The 18837-nt window shown below is 43.5% G+C and overlaps 1 protein-coding gene across 1 annotated transcript in view; it reads left to right on the top strand.

Moving 5' to 3' along the window:
* Window positions 1–18837, top strand: part of UGGT2 (UDP-glucose glycoprotein glucosyltransferase 2) — a 277888-nt gene that overhangs the window by 132122 nt on the left and 126929 nt on the right. The window contains exons 16-17 of the mRNA XM_026663613.2: window positions 8831–8962; window positions 10879–11043. Coding sequence (XP_026519398.1) covers window positions 8831–8962; window positions 10879–11043 — 297 coding nt within the window. The remainder of the gene's footprint in view (window positions 1–8830; window positions 8963–10878; window positions 11044–18837) is intronic.

Genomic DNA, 18837 nt, shown 5'->3' with positions numbered 1-18837 from the left:
GATCTAGGGTATTAATCTTCTAGCATCCAGTCTTGCACAATTGATAAGAAGTAGATGAGGGGAGAAGATTGGGAGAGACTTGTGAAATATCCACACCTGTCTTCAGTACACAGGAGGAGGAAAATCAGCTAAATGGAGATATAATAGGGGATAAAGAAACACTGTAAGATAAGAGATACCAAGGAGAAAGAAATTACAAATATTGATTGGAGTAGTAGTCAGGTAGGTGTTAGTTAGTAAAAGGACTATACCTAATCCAGCTAAAAAACTAGGTGTGGTCTGAGGCAAAGAACTGAGATGCTTGTACATGAATGCAAGAAGGTTCAGCAGTAAAATGAAGGAACTGGAATTACTGGTGCAGGAGGTCAAACCAGATATTATGGGGATTACAGAAACATTGTAGAATAGCACTCATGGCTGGAATACATAAGAACATAAGAACGGCCATATTGGGTCAGACCAAAGGTCCATCAAGCCCAGTATCCTGTCCTCTGACAGTGGCCAATGGCAAGTGCCCCAAAGGGAATGAACAGGTTATCATCAAGTGATCCATGCCATCACCCAATCCCAGCTTCTGGCAAACAGGCTAGGGACATCATTCCTGCCCATCCTGGCTAATAGCCATTGATGGACCTATCTTCCATGTATCTATCTAGCTCCCTTTTGAACCCTGTTATAGTATTGGCCTTCTCAACACCCTCTGGCAAGGAGTTCCAGAGGTTGACAGTGCGTTGCATGAAAAAAATACTTTCTTCTGTTTGTTTTAAACCTGCTACCTATTAATTTCATTTGGTGGCCCCTTGTTCTTGTATTATGAGCAGGAGTAAATAATACTTCCTTATTTACTTTCTCTATACCACTCATGATTTTATAGACCTCCATCATATCCCCCCTTAGTCGCCTCTTTTGCAAGCTGAAAAGTCCCAGTCTTATTAATCTCTCCTCATATGGAAGCCGTTCTATACCCCTAATCATTTTTGTTGCTCTTTTCTGAACCTTTTCCAATTCCAATATATCTTTTTTGAGATGGGGCGACCACATCTGCATGCAGTATTCAAGGTGTTGGGCGTACCATGGATTTATATAGAGGCAATATGATATATTCTGTCTTATTATCTGACCACTTATTCCTACCCTTTGTTTCCTATCTTTTAACCAGTTACCAATCCATGAGAGAACCTTCCCTCTTATCCCATGACTGCTTATTTTGCTTAAGAGCCTTTGGTGAGGGACCTTGTAAAAGGCTTTCTGAAAATCTAAATACACTATATCCACTGGATCTCCTTTGTCTTCATGCTTGTTGACCCCCTCAAAGAATTCTAGTAGATTGGTGTGGCATGACTTCCCTTTGCAAAAACCATGTTGACTATTTCCCAACAAATTATGTTCATCTATGTGTCTGACAATTTTGTTCTTTATGATAGTTTCAACCAATTTGCCCAGTACCGAAGTGAGGCTTACCGGCCTGTAGTTACCAGGGACATCTCTGGAGCCATTTTTAAAAATTGGCGTCACATTAGCTATCCTCCAGTCATTTGGTACAGAAGCTGATTTAAATGATAGGTTACAGATGATAGTTAGTAGTCCTGCAGTTTCACATTTGAGTTCCTTTAGAACTCTTGGGTGAATACTATCAGGTCCTGGAGACTTATTACTGTTTAGTTTATCAATTTGTTCCAAAACCTCCTCTAATGACACCTCAATTTGGGACAGTTCCTCAGATCTGTCACCCAAAAAGAATGGCTCAGGTTTGGTAATCTCCCTCACATCCTCAACCGTGAAGACCAATGCAAAGAATTCATTTAGTTTCTGCACAATGGTCTTATCATCTTTGAGTGCTCCTTTAGCATCTTGATCGTCCAGTGGCCCCACTGGTTGTTTAGCAGGCTTTCTGCTTCTGATGTATTTAAAAAAAAATTTTCTATTACTTTTGGAGTCTTTGGCTAGCTGTTCTTCAAATTCTTTTTTGGTCTTTCTAATTATATTTTAACCCTTCATTTGCCAGAGTTTATGCTCTTTTCTATTTTCATCATTAGGATTTATCTTCCACTTTTTAAAGGTTGCCTTTTTGCCTCTCACTGCTTTTTACTTTGTTGTTTAACCACGGTGGCTCTTTTTGGTTCTCTTACTATGTTTTTTAAATTGGGGTATACATTTAAGTTGAGTCTCTATTATGGTGTCTTTAAAAAGTTTCCACACAGCTTGCAGGGATTTTACTTTTGGTACTGTACCTTTTAATTTCTGTTTCACTAACCTCCTCATTTTTGTGTAGTTCCCCTTTCTGAAATTAAATGCTACAGTGTTGGGCCACTGTGGTGTTTTCCCCGCCACAGGGATGTTAAATTTAATTATATTATGGTCACTATTACCAAGCGGTCCAGCTATAGTCACCTCTTGGACCTGATCCTGTGCTCCACTTCCACTTAGGACTAAATCAAGAATTGCCTCTCCTCTTGTGGGTTCCAGGACTAGCTGCTCCAAGAAGCAGTCATTTAAGGTGTCAAGAAACTTTATCTCATCATCTCTCATCAACTTTATCTCATGTACCCAGTCAATATGGGGACAGTTGAAATCCCCCATTATTATTATTGAGTTTTTTTATTTTAATAGCCTCTCTAATCTCCCTGAGCATTTCAGAGTCACTAACACCATCCTGGTCAGGTGGTCTGTAATATAGCCCTACTGCTATATTCTTATTTTTCAAGCATGGAATTACTATCCATAGAGATTCTATGGTACAATTTAGTTCATTTAAGATTTTTACTTCATTTGATTCTACGCCTTCTTTCACATATATTGCCACTCCCCCACCAGCACGACCTGTTCTGTCCTTCCGATATATTTTGTACCCTGGTATTACTGTGTCCCATTGATTATCCTCATTCCACCAGGTTTCTGTGATGCCTATTATATCAATATCCTCATTTAAGACTAGGCACTCTAGTTCATCCAATTTATTATTTAGACTTCTAGCACTGGTATATAAGGATTTTTAAAACTTTTCATTTTTTGGCTGTGCCCTATTGCATGACGTAATTGAATGGGCCTTTTTTTCATTTGACTGTTTCTCATCAGATCCTCCCTGTATTTTATCATTTTCCATCCTCTCCTCCTTATTAGGACATAGGGAATCTCCATTTATAGATCCTCTCCTAAGGGATGTCCGAACCACATGCTCCTCCGCACCTGTCGGCTTTCCCCCAGCCCTTAGTTTAAAAACTGTTCTACGACCTTTTTAATTTTAAGCGCCAGCAATCTGGTTCCATTTTGGTTTAGGTGGAGCCCATCCTTCCTGTATAGGCTCCCCTCTCCCAAAAGCTTCCCCAATTCCTATTAAATCTAAACCCCTCCTCCTTACACCATTGTCTCATCCATGCATTGAGACCCTGCAGTTCTGCCTGTCTAACTGGCCTTGCGCGTGGAACTGGAAGCATTTCAGAGAATGCTACAATGGAGATTCTGGACTTCAATCTCTTACCTAGCAGCCTAAATTTGCCCTCCAGGACCTCTCTCCTATCCTTCCCCATGTCGTTGGTACCTACATGTACCACAACCACCGGCTCTTCCCCAGCACTACACATAAGCCTATCTAGATGCAACCTTCACACCAGTCAGGCAAGTCACCATGCAGTTCTCCCGATCATCGAAAACCCAGCCATCTATGTTTCTAATGATCGAATCACCCATTACAAATACCGGTCTCTTCATAATAACAGGCGTTCTCTCCCCCGGAGAAGTATCCTCAGTGCAAGAGGATATTACATCATTATCTGGGAGGATGGTCCCAACTATGGGATTGTTTTCCTCTGCTCCAGTTGGATGTTCTCCTTCCCTGAGGCTTTCATCCTCCTCAACAGCACAGAGGTTGTCAGACCCGGGGTGGGACTGTTCCAATGTGTCCCGGAAAGTCTCATCTATGTACCTCTCTGTCTCCCTTAGCTCCTCCAGCTCAGCCACCCTGGTCTCCAAAGTCCGTACACGGTCTCTGAGGGCCAGGAGCTCCTTGGACCGAATGCATGCATACACCACTAGCCTATAGGGCAGGTAATCATACATGCTGCATTGGGTGCAAGAAACTGAGTAGCTCCCACTCTGTTGCTGGACTTCTGCCTGCATTCTCTTTTTACTCCCGAAGCTTTTTCCCTTGTTGGTGCTTTGTTTTTATCAAGCAGTGTTTTGACCTTTAAGTGCAAAGAATATTAGGTGTATCTAGCCCCTGCTCGCACTCCCCCTGTAAACTCCCTCGCCAAACTCCCCTGTTAGCCGCTCCTGTTCACTAGCTATATGAAAGAGTATATGCTCTTTAGGAGAGAGAGAAATAAAGATGGAGGGGCAGTGTTGTACATTAATTCTGGGATAAACTGTAAAGAAATAAGGAGTGATGGCATGGATGAAACAGAATCTGTTTGAGTCAAAATCACTTTTGGGAAGGATTGTAAAAGAGATAGTGTTATTGGGATAGTGTTAGGGGTCTGCCATAGACTCTTGGGGCCAGACTCAGATATGGATAGAGATCTCTTTATTTAATATTATTAGAGAGAGACATACTACTGGGAATTGTGTCATAATGGGAGAAGTGATGGAATTTGAGATTTAGTTTTGTAAGTAGCGAGGACATCACAGAAGAGCCAGTCATAGGAATTAACCTTGGATCAAATGATCACGAGCAGATTCAGTTTAAATTAAATGAAAGGATAGTCAAAACCAGGTAGAGAGCTATGGTTTTTGCTTTCAAAAGAGCAGACTTTGGGAAATGAAGAGAATTAGTTAAAGAAGTCGGCTGGATTGAAGAGCTCAAGTATTTAAATGAAGACGAGACTTGGAATTTCTTTGAATCAGCTATATAGAAACTATCTGCAATTTACATTCCAAGCAAGGGGGAAAATTGCATAGGGAAAGGCTCCAGACCTAGCTGTATGAATAACCATCTCAAAAAGATTACTAGGAGTAAATAGAGAGCTCTTAGGGAATAGAAGAAGGGATTTACCAGCAAAGAAAGCTACATCATGGAGTTTAGAAAAGGAAGAAATTAAGTGAGATTTGCTAAATGAAATGAAATAATAAGGTTGGGTTTTTTTTAGTTATATAAATAAAAAGAGAATAAGAAAGGATAAGATTTGGCTGCTGTGTACCATGGAGAGGGAGGAGATTATAAATAATCTAGATATGGCCCAAAAACTAAATGAAATGTTTGCTTTGGTTTTCATTAAATATTATAATATTGAACCTGGGCATGAAGGCAGGACGGCGGCTGGAAATGGGTGTATAGAAGTAGAAATGACCACATCAGGCGGACTGGATAATTTTCATGCCAGAATACTGAAAGAACAGAATACTGAGATTATTAGTCCAGTAGCTAGGACTTTAATAAATCTATCTGTTCAGAGATAACATTGTATGACTAGAGAATAGCTAACATTGTACCTCCATTTAAGAAAGGTTAAAAAAAAAGTGATGTGGACAATTACAGATCTGTAAATCTAAGTTCGGTAATAGGCAAAACTTTGGAATAAATTGTGAAGGAAAGAATTATTGAATTAATAGAGGTAAACAGAAAAGTGGATGTAATTAAGGCTGCGAGTTGGTCATGGAGGTCACGGAAGTCATGGATTCTGTGAATTTCCAGGACCTCTGTGACTTCTGCAGTGGCTGGTGCTGCTGGCCCGGGGGCCAGTTAAGCAGCTCAGGCATCCCGTGTGCCAGCCACACCGGCCGGTGCTGGGGCAATCTCGGGCCACCCCTCCCCCCCCCCCCAGCAACAGCAGCAGGAGTTTGGGTGTGTGGGAGGGGGCTCAGGGCTGGGGGTTGGGGCGAGGGAGAAGGTAAGGGCTCTGTGCACTGTGTTCCACCCTTGCTTCAGCTTTTGGGAGGGTTATAAGTCCTGGGTTCTTTTGGGGGCGTTTTCATCCAGAGCCCTATGTTCCTGGTGCTTTTTGTGTCAGTCCAAACAGGCTTGCTGTGGCCTTCCCTGTTTCCCAAAACATCCCGGCTCCAGAGACTGTTTTCCCTTCTGTTGGCCTCTGCTGTTGCTCTCACTGTTCTCGTTGTTATCTCTGCAACTCTGCGTTTCATTCTCTTCTCACAGCTGGTCGGGGGTGGGTGGTTGGGTTGGACTTCCCCCCTTCTGTCTTGGCAGGTAGCCAACTGGCCTTGGGCGGGAGTCAGCTTCTTATCTTCGGACTGAGCTTGCTAGCTACAGTGTTGAGTTAACCCGTTCTTCTTCTTCCCCCTCCCCCCCTCGGCCTCTCAGACTCTATAAGGAAACTTCCACTTTCCACTGACACACCTTTGACTCTCCCCAAAATGCTTTGCGATGCTTGGAACAGCGTTAACAATATACATTGCTGATCTGCCTTCCCAGGGGACTCCCTAAGGGGAGGGGGCCATTGGATTGTGACATTCCCCCCCCTTGACCCGAATCAACATTTTGTTGGGCGGGGTCACCACTTAGGTTTTCATTTTCCCTCTGGTATGGTGGTGAGGGTTACTATTGGCCTTTTACATAAACAGCAAAATAGTATATATAAAATTATTAGTACAGCAACAATTGCATACACTAGCCAGTAATGACTTTTGGCTTCATTAGTTACATAGCATAACACATCCCCCCGTTGGCATAGATGCCCCACTCGAATTGCGGTGGCAAACAGCTTTCTCCTGGTTAAACATGTGTTGTAATACCATGAAGGAGGAAACATTTGTCTGGAATACTGAAAGCTGGTTTTGGGTGTGTGCTAACGGAAGAAACACATTGGGTGTTATTTATGAAAAATTAAACACAACATAGTTAGAAACATTAACAGTTTGTTGCAGAACGGCGGGCCAATGCACCGAAAAATTTTATGTTTGTGACCTTAACAGCAAATTAAGAGGCACCTTGGGGTCGGTGGTTTTCCAAACACACATCGAGGTATTGGTAAACAGATGTGTTGCGGTGGGGGCATATTTCAATGCCTCCCCTTTTTAATAGATGTGTTGACCCACCTTATAAAAGCGGCCTGGCACTGCCCTCTTTACACACCATTTGAGGGGGTTTTATAGGCCAGAGTTGCCAGGTGTTGCCTTTTGCAATTTATATGTGCTGATAGTCCGGGGATGCAGTCAGCACATACTGCTTAGCTGTCATTTGGGGGACCCACCTCCCATACGTTGCAGTGGACTACCCAGTCCCAGAGGCAGCCTTCCCAAAGGCCTGGTTGGATTTTTGTAGCTGGGGCCCATATTTTTTTTTATGGGACCGAAGGCCGTGAAGGAGCAGGCTATGCCTGTGCACTTTCAATTAGTAAGCTTTTAGAAATGGCGAAAAGGCCATTGTCCTCAGGGGATTCCGGAGTGGGGATGAATCTCCCCGGGCCAGACTCCATGGAGCACATTCTCCTGTATGCTACGGACTTGTTGGGTTAAATATTGTTGGAGCTGTGAGCATACAGAATCCCATGCTAATTGATCCCCGGCCTTAATTATGGTTTTAATTAATTTCTTTAAGTCCCAGGGGACTTCCTAAGGGGAGGGGGCCATTGGATTGTGACATGGGTAAGGATCTAGTTAAAAGGGATAAGGCAACTGGTTAAGCTGAAAGATGAACTATCCAATTGGAGGGAGGTTACTAGTGGAGTTCCTCAGGGATCAGTCTTGGGACCAATCTTATTCAATATTTTTATTAATGACCTGGAACAAAAAGTGGGAGTGTGCTAGTGAAATTTTCTCATGATACAAATTTGGGACGCATTGTCAATGCAGAGGAGGACTGGAATATTAATCTGCAAAATCTGGATGACCTTGAAGACTGGAGTGACAAAAATGGAATGAAATTCAGTAGTACAAATACAATGTCATGCACTTAGGGTCTAATAATAAGAATATCTTCACGAGCTGGGGGCTTATCAGTTGGAAATGATAGAAGAGGAGAGAGACCTGGGTGTATGGGTTGATCACAGAGTGACTATAAGCCGCCAGTATGATGTGGCTCTGAAAAAAGCAAATGTGATCCTAGGATGTATCAGGTGAGGCATTTCCAGTAGAGAAAGAGAAGTATTAATGCCATTGTACAAGGCTCTAGTAAGACCTCATTTGGAATACTGTATATTCTATTCACCCATGTTCAAGAAAGATGAATTCAAACTGGAACAGGTATAGTGAAGAGCTACTATGATGATCAGGGGAATGGAGGGCCTATCTTAAGAGAGGAGTCTGGAAGAGCTTGGCTTGTTTAGCCTAGCAAAAGGAGGGCAGAGAGGGGTTATGCTTGCTTTCTCTAAATACACTAGGGAAATAAACATGAGGGAGGGTGAAGAGCTATTTAAACTAAAGGACAATATTGGCACAAGAACAAATGAGTATAAAGTAGCTATGAACACATGGAGGCTGGAAATTAGAAGGTGTTTAAGCATTGGAGGAGTGAGGTTCTGGAACAGCCTCCCAGTAGGAGGCTTAATTAGTTTTAAGAGAGAGCTGGACAAATGTATAAGTGGGACTATATGACAAGGTTGCTTGTGATGGTGGGGGACAGAGCTCAATAGTCAGGGGTGGGGGAGCATCTCTTCTAGTTGATGTCTTTTGTTTCTAAAGTTCATGCTAAGACTGAACAGGGAGTAGAAAGGAACACTAAAACTATTGCTAGCTGACCCGGAGTATTGGATGTACTTTCCTCTGCAATATAAGATATTAACCACTGCCAAAGATAGGATAGTAGACTAATTAGACCAGTGATCTGATGGCAAATCCTATGTTCTACTTAAAAACAATGTATATTGTTATGATAAATGATAAAGTAATATTAATATGTAGGGTAAAATAGCTTTGTTTTTTATCTGTTTTATAATTTTCACAGATGTACCATAAAATGAAAGATGGAGACATTTTCACTGTGAACCATGTGAGGAATGTTCTTAGAAGTGAGTTCCCTCATGCTGACATTCAGAGTATACTGGGTGTTGACTCTGAATATGATGAGAAAAGGAAGGTATGTTAAAAGAAGAGTTGCAAGAAATAGTACTCTGCACAGAGCTTAGTTTTGCATTTAATGGTTTCTAAGAGTTAAAACACTTAAATGCAATGGGGTTGGAATTTTTTCCAGACTATTGCAGTGTTGGAAGGGTCCATTGGATTATTGTCCTCAAGAATAATATTTAATGCTGATTCCTATCTACTGTATACATCTGCTACTATGGAAGGTACCTAGTGATAAGCTTATTAGATGTGTATCATTTGCTGTAGGTGGTAGGTTACCCAAGCAGCCTGGCTAAGGAAGAAATTCTATCTTCTGGGCAAATCATATCTTCCTGGGAAAGAATCTGCCTGGTGGGTATGGCCATTCTGACTCAGAATCACAAGATTCCTAGTGTCAGAGACTGGAGAGGTAGCGAAGGCACAAAAGTACATTATACATTTGTATGTGCATGTAATCCTGACCAATCAGGGAGATTGCCAGGGAACTTTTTCAAGCCGTCATCTGATTCTGAGGTGAAATGAAGTTTGTGTTCTGTAGAAAGTGACTATGTACTGTGAACATTTTGCTTCCAATCATGACATCGTAAATTCTAAGGATTACAGATGAGGTAAGCTGAAATGCACATACAGTTGACTGGTAAATGAAAACAAGAGGCCTTCTATAGGGAATTGTCTGTGCAGTCCCCAGACTAGAATGTAGGTCTTGAGTTTCAAGATTATCTAGAAAACTTTGGAGATGCATGCCCTCTTGCTGATATGAATGTTCAGTGAGAGACTAAGGGCAAATCTTTCAGATAAAAAAATTAACATTTTTACAATTTATTCTCACAATTTTAGTTTGATGTAGCAAGGATTTATCATTTGAAGTATAAAGTTGCAACCATTCTGTAGTTAATTTAAGCACCAGGTCACATACAGTGGAGGTGAGCGTTCTTACTGAGGTATGAGGGGTAGGACATGTCCTATCAAATTTAAGCCTATTTTATTTTTTCATATATTGATTTTTCTATACTGAAATCTTACTGAATTGGTCTTCTTGTTTGTAGGATTATTGGTAAATTGGAGTAGAGCTCTTTTATAGAGAGCTACATTGTTGGCATAAAGTGAAACTGTGTTGTTTTTTCTGTTAATTTGGATTCCTGTAATTTTCAGATGTGAAACATTTTTCCAAGCAAAGACTTGCTCTGACAATTGGAGCAAATATGTCTATCTTGAAACTTATACTTTCTGTTATGAGTAGCTGCTTCTTCTATTATCAATAGATGTTTCTTTAAAAAAAGTATTCTGTAATTTGTAATCAAAGGTCTGTGTTTAAGATATACCAATATTCCATTAAATAAAGGTCAACCACTGCATGTAGAGGAAAGTCACAGTACTTCCCTGTTGGTGAAGTTCAGAGTGGCAGAGTTAAAGGAAACAGGAAATAAAGCACTGAATTTTATGCATAGTACTGGAAGGGAATATTTTTTTCTATTATAATAATGTAGGTAATTTTCTGCAGAAGTCCATACAAGCATTATTTTCAACCATATATCTTCAACCATGTCTGATCTGTAAAATTCTCTGTGCTTCATTTGATTAATATTCTTTAAATAGTGCATGATAAATAATAGCTCTTAGCAAGCCTGCCACAGAGTGGCATAAAAACAAAGGTTTAAAAAAGTCTTTATATGAATTTACAGGAGTTTTTGTCCCTCCTTTTTGATAAATGTGTGCTTCATGTACTATTTAATTGATTAATTTTTCCAAGCTGCTTTCTGAAAAATCCTAACAGAATTGTGAATTCAATTTACTCTTTATGACTCATAAAAGTAGGCCACAGCACAGAGTGCTTGGATATTAGTGTTCATTGTCTCTTGATATTACTTTTCTTTCTTACTACAGTCAGCCACATTCTGTTTAACTCTGTGATGTTTCTGATTTGAATAGGCAGGAACAACCTTTTATAAAAAGACCGGCCTGGGTCCATTGCCTCAAGCTCTGTTCAATGGTGTGCCGTTTAATGGTGAAGAGATGGCTGCTGCAGAGTTAGACACAGTTATTCTCCAGAGGATCACTGATGCCATGGGGTTCTTCCAGAGGGCAGTTTTCATGGTATGCTTAGCATTTATGAAAGAATGTAAGGTGAAATACTTGTCAGTAGATTGTTACAGTTACAACCTATATTTTTTATAATGAGGTAGTTTGAAATTATTTTTATGAAAGCTGAAATGACATCATTAATTTGCATTCATGAATTTGAAACTTAATGCATGTTGATTATTGAAGCTCTAAGGTTTGAGTAAGTACATATTAATCTTTGAGATGTTTTCAGCCAAGAAGTGAAGACAAATCGTATTCATAAGAAAATTTGGACCTCAGATGTTAAAATCTCTTGTGTGTATTATTTATATATGTCTTTTCTGTTTAAGCAGTCCTTATTGTAACCCTTCTGCCCCTCTGAGTTGGCAGCAACAAGGGCCGGGTTCAGTATCTAGGGGTTCCGTTTCAATAACGCAATGCAAAACCGGCTCGAGCCCCCACCCAGTGACCTGGGACAATTACATACCACCCCCCCGGGCACCTCTAGGAGGCAGTACTTCCCCTCTCGCAAGCACGGAGTCTGAGTGTAGCCAAAAGCCTTTTAATAAAGGAGGGAAACAATGCGGCATTATGTTGGGGAAACACCACAAACAGGATTCATAACACAAACCATGAGCAAAAGACCCACCTCCAAGTAAGTTTGGCAGCGTCCTTTTCCCCTCAGGGTCTTAAGTCCAATCACCCCAAAGTCTCTGTCCCTGGTCAGTGCCGCCTCAGAGATCAAAAGTTTATCTGCAGAGTTTTACCCCTCCCAGCCTGGGCGGAAATGGGGGGGGCACATGGGATGTTAAGGGGCACCTTACGCGGTCCGAGGCCGACTGCCCCACCTCTCCGTGGAGTTCTGCTGCAGCCTTTACCACGAATGGCTCCACTCTACCAGCCGTGCCACTCCGCTCCTCCAGCCGTCCCCACAAACTGCTCTGCTCCCCGTTCCATGGGCCGCTCCAACCGTCCCACAAACTGCTCAGCTCTGCCAGCCGCTCCACTCCACCAGCCGTCCCATGAACCGCTCCAGCTGCCCTCGCAAACGGCTCCGCTCTGCTCGCTGTTCCATGGGCCGCTCCAACCGTCCCACAAACTGCTCAGCTCTGCCAGCTAATTAGCAATATATCTTCAGGCTACCCCACTGGTTAACACAGCACTCAGTGATCTCAGCTCAGCAATTTTAGCGATTTCAGCTCTTAGTGATTTCAGCTTGTAGTAGGGGAGCCCCAGTGCTGGTGCACCATTGGCCCAAAGTGAATTCAGTTCAGCAACTTCTAGCTAGACTCCTAATGGAAGCAAACTTAGCTTTGCTGTTCAACAGTGGAGAGAGGGGGTAGTGCAATTGGTGTTCCAGGCCCTCAAAAGGGGCCCATGCCATCAGGTACACATACCTGTCCCCAACCTCTCTTAATTCACTGGGTTTTGTAACCCAGGCCCCTTGTCTAGCGAGTGCTACTTAGTTACTGGTGAGTCCCTCTGTCATACAACAGTTCCACTGGCCTTGATTCACAGAATCAGGGTAACAACACTTTATTCTTCCTGCCCCAATAACAGAGAAACTGGGGATCCCACACCAGCCAAAGTGACCACTTTCAGTTGTTGTTGTCCCAGGCTAGGCGGGTGGGTGTGCCTATGCAAACAAGATCAGCCCCTGCAGTTCTTTTCCACCCTCGCCATAATTCACCACCAGATGTCAGGATAGAGCTTATCCTGACTCTGCTTACATTATCTTAGCATTCAATATATAAAAGCTCTAAACTAAACAGAAACATAAATTCATTCATTCATTCACCCTGTGCTGTCATATGAGTGTAATTTGTAAACCATGTATGTATAAAAGTAAAAAATGGCTGACAATTTAAAAATTGGATGGTAACACATTGTGAATATCCCAGTGATTATTCAATCTGGTGATACTCTAAACATAAAGAGTTCTCAGCCATGCTTATAGCTGTTTCCATCACTTCATGCTGACTCCACAGATATTCTAGGCTTCCAAGTGGGGTTACTGTGTGTGCTGGATATATGTTGTGTGGGCAGTTGTGTTGATTTGTGTCTAGGGAATTAGACTGGGAGAATTGTGTTGATTTGTGCAAGTGGCAAATGAGGGGTATGTGCTTCCCCGAGGGGCTGTATGTGTTGGGGGTTGTTGTGTGTGCTGGTAGTGTTGTGTTGGAGTTGTGTTGTGCTGGGAGGGTTCTGTGGGTGTCAAATAAGGGACATGAGGGGCTGTGTGTGTGTTTGGGATTCTTCTTTGAGTGGCTCTGCATATTCCCACTTATGAGTACTGTGCTGCCTGGTGGTGCCTAACAGTAGAACCTTCTCCAAGCAGTGCTTGCCGGACCACACGTGTGCCCACTACTAGTCTTTCCCTAGATGCTTTTGAATGTTCCATAGGGCAGAGGCTCTGCTCTGCCTACCACCTCAATTCCTTCTGGAAGTGAACCACTCCAGTCCATTGGACCCTGGGTTTTCTCCATGTTTATTGCCTTGTTAATTTTATAACTACAGTTGTTTGTTCTTAGTATAATTTGTAGCAGAGAATAGTTTTTGGTATGGATAGTGTATACATTTGTAAGGTTGGTTCCATGTGTTATGGCAGAACTGCAAAAGAAAAAGATGTGCTCGAAGCGATGCGGTTCATGCCCTGCTGTTTTCCCTAACATGTAAAGTGTCTTAAATGTTTGGCAAAGGACACTCTCTCTCTGGGTGTTCCATTTGCTGATCTTTCACTCCCAAGCTCAGAAGGACAGGCATACAAGGCTTCAGGTACTGCTGCTGCTTCTTCAAATGCTGGTCCCTATGTGTATTCCACTGTGGGTACACATGCACTCTGCACCTGGAGTTGGAGAATTCTTAAAAGCAGTGTCCATTGGTCTGTACATGTGCCCTCGTGCTCCTCATGCCTCCAACTGAGGTGGAGCAACCTAACTGCCTTTCCAGTTCCTTCTTACCACCGCATGGCCTGGTTCTAAACCTCCAGTGTCCTGACCTTTGTCTTCATTTATTCTTTGAGCTATCTATAGATAGCATATTTTGTAAATAGTTTAGAATTTTACTCTATAGTTTTAGCTAAATTTTATAGGTAGATTCCCTGTCCCATTCCCCCTCTCTCAACTGTATCCCTGTTATAAGCACTGGACTATGCCCAGGACTCCGGGCTTCAAAATCTGTGCTTCTTGACCCACACTCTTTCTTGGTCAGTGATGACTGTCAACGCTGTCTGTAGTGCCTTAAGAAACTCACATTGCAGCAGGGAGCAGTATCTGCCACTCTTTCCCCAGTTGCACCTGTGACAGGCAGGAACTTCAACTTAAGCACCTAATGGATAAAGCCATGAGGCCCTATGGACCCCCCAGGCCAGGGGGGACCCCTATAGTACATCAGCCTCACTCAGTAAGGAGTGCAACTCCTGCCACAAGGTTTGACTTATGAGAAGGGAATCTACTCCCAGAGATCCCCTGTTGGGGTCTTGTTGGGAAGGCAGGGAGCCTTCACAAATGCAAGAGCAAATCCTCCTCTAAATTCATTTAAAAGAAGTCAGATACAATCCTGCCTAAGTCAAGCAAATCTTCTCGCTCAGTCTATGAGGACTTAGAACATCCTAAGTTTCAGGGTCATGACAAGAAAGCCCACAAATCCAGTGGCATTCCTCTGCCTCAATACTGCAGAAGCAGCACGGTTGACTTTGGCATCTACATAGGTACCCCAGAAGAGGCTTCCATATCAGCTGCACCGTACCCGATACTATCTTGGTATCAACCACACCGGAGGTGTTTGCAGCTGCCAGGGATCTCCTCTTGCTGTCAGTACTGGTATTGCTGGCAGTACAAGAGTCATCGTTATTGGTGCTGGCAGGCATGGGGGAACCAGCTGGATCGTTACAATGCTTGGTACCATGCCAGCCTCCCATACCCAGGACGGTTTGCCCTTTGGTACCAACAAAGGGAAAACCTGTGATGCGTGCCTCGACACTGATCGCCGGCACCATTGGGAATGGCACCCCCATGGTCAGTGGAAGGAGACTCGTCCTCTTCTGAGTCAGAGATTGGATACTACTCTTCCTGCCCGAGGAGCTGGTTTCACCTTTCCATGGATCCGAATACAGGAGTACCATTAAGTTGTTGGCCAGGAGATCACTGAGGACCTGCGCTGGTCTAGTGGCCCTTTTGGAATCCGTGAGGTTTTCCCCCAGTTTCCAGGGTGTATTCCAGGCTCTCCTATTTGGTGGCCTTCCCACTGGGCTGCACCTGTTCCGGACTCCGGTGCTGAGCCTGGTACCAGGCCCCAAGAACCAGCTCAATGGGATCCTGCGGATGAAGAAGGGGAAGAAGAGCACCCACAGCCAGTGCTCTTCCTCCTCCCTGGATGAGGCGATATCAGGAGGGGGCATGTTGCCTCCCCTAGATGACTATAAGGCTCACCAAGAGTTGTTAAAGAGGGTGGCCTTAAAGCTGGCCTTTGAGATGGAGGTGGTAAAAGAGTCCTCCCACAGCCTGGCTGATACTTTAGCCACTGCAGGTCCTTCTAAAGTAGCACTGCTCTCAAAGAGGCCATTATGGGCCCAGTTAAGAGTCTGTGGCAGATCCCTACATCCCTCCCCCCCACACTTCAAAAAGGGAAATACTACGTACTGCCTAATGTTATGAGTTCCTCTACAGCCATCCCCTCTTGGGGTCCCTTATAATATCTGCTGCCAATGAGAAAAAGGCAGGGACATCAGGGCACAACCCTGAAAATCTAAGGACTCAAAAAAGTTAGATGTTTGGTAGGAAAGTTTATTCTACCAGGGGGTTACAACTCAGGATTGCAAACCAGCAGGTGCTATTGGACGGCTATGATTTTAACCTGTGGGACTCCAGGCAAAAATTCAAAGACTTGCTGCCACAAGAGGCTAGGCAGGAGTTCTCCTTGCTATTGGACGAAGGTATGGCATGGGCCTCTTTACAGGCTGCTCTGGATGCGGCTGATTTGGCTAGCAGGGCCATGGCTTTCGCAGTTACCGTGCATAGGAGTTCCTGATTACAGTCCTTTGGGCTCCCACAGGAGGTCCAACAGGCTGTTCAGGACCTGCCCTTTGAAGGAGCCTTGTTCTTTTCAGAGCAGACAGATGGACGCAAAGCTTCATGGGCTAAAGGATTCAAGAGCAATCTTAAAGTCCCTCCTGTTGTACACCCAAGCCCCTTCAAGGAAGTACTACAGGCCTAAACAACACCTTTGGTACTCTGCCTCAGGTGCCCATCAGGGCCTGCAGAGAAAAAGAAAGAGGGTTATAGGCATAGACCACCACTCCCTTTACTTCTGCATCAATGCCTGCCCCACCCCGATATCCAAGAGATTCTAAGCAGGCATTTTGATGGAACGCTCGAGGATGCCGTACCAGGCCCCATGATGCCAGATCCCATTTTTCCTTTATTTGCAAACTGCCTTTCCCAAGTGCTCGGTCCCGTATCTCCACAGACCATTGATTGTTGAGCACTGTAGAAGTGCGATGCATCCTCCAGTTCATTTATATCCTTCCTTTCTACTCTCCCTCCCTGTCCTTCTTCATGGACCCCTCTCATGTAAAACTTCTGCATCAGGATATTCAATCCCTCCTTCACTTTGGAACCATAGAAGAGGTTTCACAGAATTTAAGGTGGAAGAGTTTCTACTCCCATTATTTCCAAATTTTGAAGGCCAAGTGAGATCTCAGGCCTATTTTAGATGAGCACTAACTCAACAACTATCTCAAAAAGATAAAAGTTCTGCATGGTCAACCTGGCATCCATTATTTCCTCTGTGGATTCCAGAGACTGGTACGCTGCCCTCAATTTAACAAATGCCTACTTCCATGTGCCAGTATACCAAGGGCACAGAACCATTCACATTATCAATTCATGGTGCTTCCGTTTGGCCTGACTGCAGTTCCTTGGTTTTTCACAAAATGTATATCCATACTGGCAGCTTTCCTGAGGAGATTAGGGGTGCAGGTCTACCCTTATCTGGATGACTGGCTAGTCAAGGGCCTGTCCAGTGCTTAAGTTATTTCCAGCATTTGACTCATCCAATTGATATTCAAGGCCATAGGCCTTCTGATCAATACAGAAAAGACTATGTTTTATCCAGTACAGAGGATAGAATTTATTAGGGTGGTTTTGGACTCTACCCAGGCCAGGGCATTCCTCCCAGAGTTATGATTCCAATCAATCCAATCCCTGGTAACACAGCCCAAAACTGTGTGATGCTCCTAAGCCACATGGCCTCATGCACGTATGTGGTACAACATATGAAACTGAATCTCAGACCTCTCCAGACATGGCTGACCTCACTGTACTCGCCAAGCCATCTCTATTTGGACACTGTACTCACAGTACCTTTACAGGTTCTCATCTCTCTGAACTGGTGGTTGAAGTCTCTCAACGTGTGTGTGCGCATTCCCTTCATCCGCCTTCAACTGTCAGTGACTCTGGTGTCAGACGCATCAGCGCTAGGGTAGGTAGCTCACTTGGGGCTCCTCAAAATTCAGGGCATTTGGTCTCTGATGGAGGTGTCTCTTCATGTCACCAATTCTGCTCCCTTCAAGGCTGCAGTCCGGGTTCCATCATGGACGCCCTCCTGGTACCCTAGATGGGACAGCTTTATTATGCTTTTCCCCCAATCCCACTCCTACATAAAGTGCTACTAAAGATCAAGTGAAACCATGCTTGGCTTATATTAATATCTCCAGCATGGCCCTGCCAACACTGGTTCTCCACTCTGTTAGACCTCTCAGTAGTGACTCAAATCTCACTCCCGTTTTACCCAGATCTGATCTCTCAGGACCACTGTCAGCTGCTCCACCAAAACCTGAGTTCCCGTCATTTAACAGCCTGGAAGTTCTATGGCTGAATTCTAGAGAACAGGCTTGCTTGGATCAAGTTCACCAGGTCTATCTTAATAGTTGAAAGTTCTCCACCAGACCTGCCTACCTGTGAAAATGGAAGCGGTTCTCAGTCTGGGCTTCCCAAACTGTAGTCTCGCTGATGCATTCATCCATCCAAAATATACTTGACTCTTTGTTGCACCTGAAACTGAAAGGTTTAGCAATTTCTTCTATCAAGGTCCATCTGACAGCAATATCAGCTTTCCATCCTCAGGTGGTTAACCATTCTGTTTTTTCAAATGACATCGCAGTCAGATTCCTCAAAGGCCTAGAAAAGTTGTACCCTCAAGTAAGGAAGCCTGTTCCCCCAGGAGACGTGAACTTGGTCTTGTCAAAACTTATGAGTCCACCATGTGTCTTTAGCAATGTGCTCCTTCCTATTTCTTTCCTGGAAGGTGGTATTCTTAATTGCCATCATGTCTGCCAGAAGAGTTTATGAACTATGTGCCTTCACATCAGAGCCACTATACCCAGTCTTCTTTAAAGATAAGGTGTATTTACATCCTCACCTAAGTTTCCTCCCAAAAGTAGTTTAGCAATTTCATAGAAATCAAGCAATTTACCTACTTGTCTTTTACCCAGAGCCTTATGTAAATAAGAATGAACAATGACCACACTCATTGGATGTTAGATGGGCTCTAGCATTCTACATAGAAAGGGAAGTCCACCTAAATGTTTATGGCTGTAGTGGACAAAATAAGAGGTCTCCAATCTCTTCACACAGAATTTCATTCTGGATAACTGTGTATCCACACTTGTTACGAATCAGGCAGGTATTTCGCCGCCAAGTACCTGACTGCTCATTCCACAAGATTACAAACATCCTTAGTGGCATTCTTAGCACAGATCTTTATCCAGGACATTTGTAAAGCAGCAACCTGGTCATCAGTGCACATTTTCTCCTCCCATTATGTCAT

Source organism: Terrapene carolina, unplaced genomic scaffold (genome assembly GCF_002925995.2).
Source record: "Terrapene carolina triunguis isolate 2854851 unplaced genomic scaffold, T_m_triunguis-2.0 Scaffold21, whole genome shotgun sequence".
Lineage (NCBI taxonomy): Eukaryota > Metazoa > Chordata > Testudines > Emydidae > Terrapene > Terrapene triunguis.
Note: the sequence above shows the minus strand (reverse complement) of the source record. Positions and strands in the feature narration are given on the sequence as shown.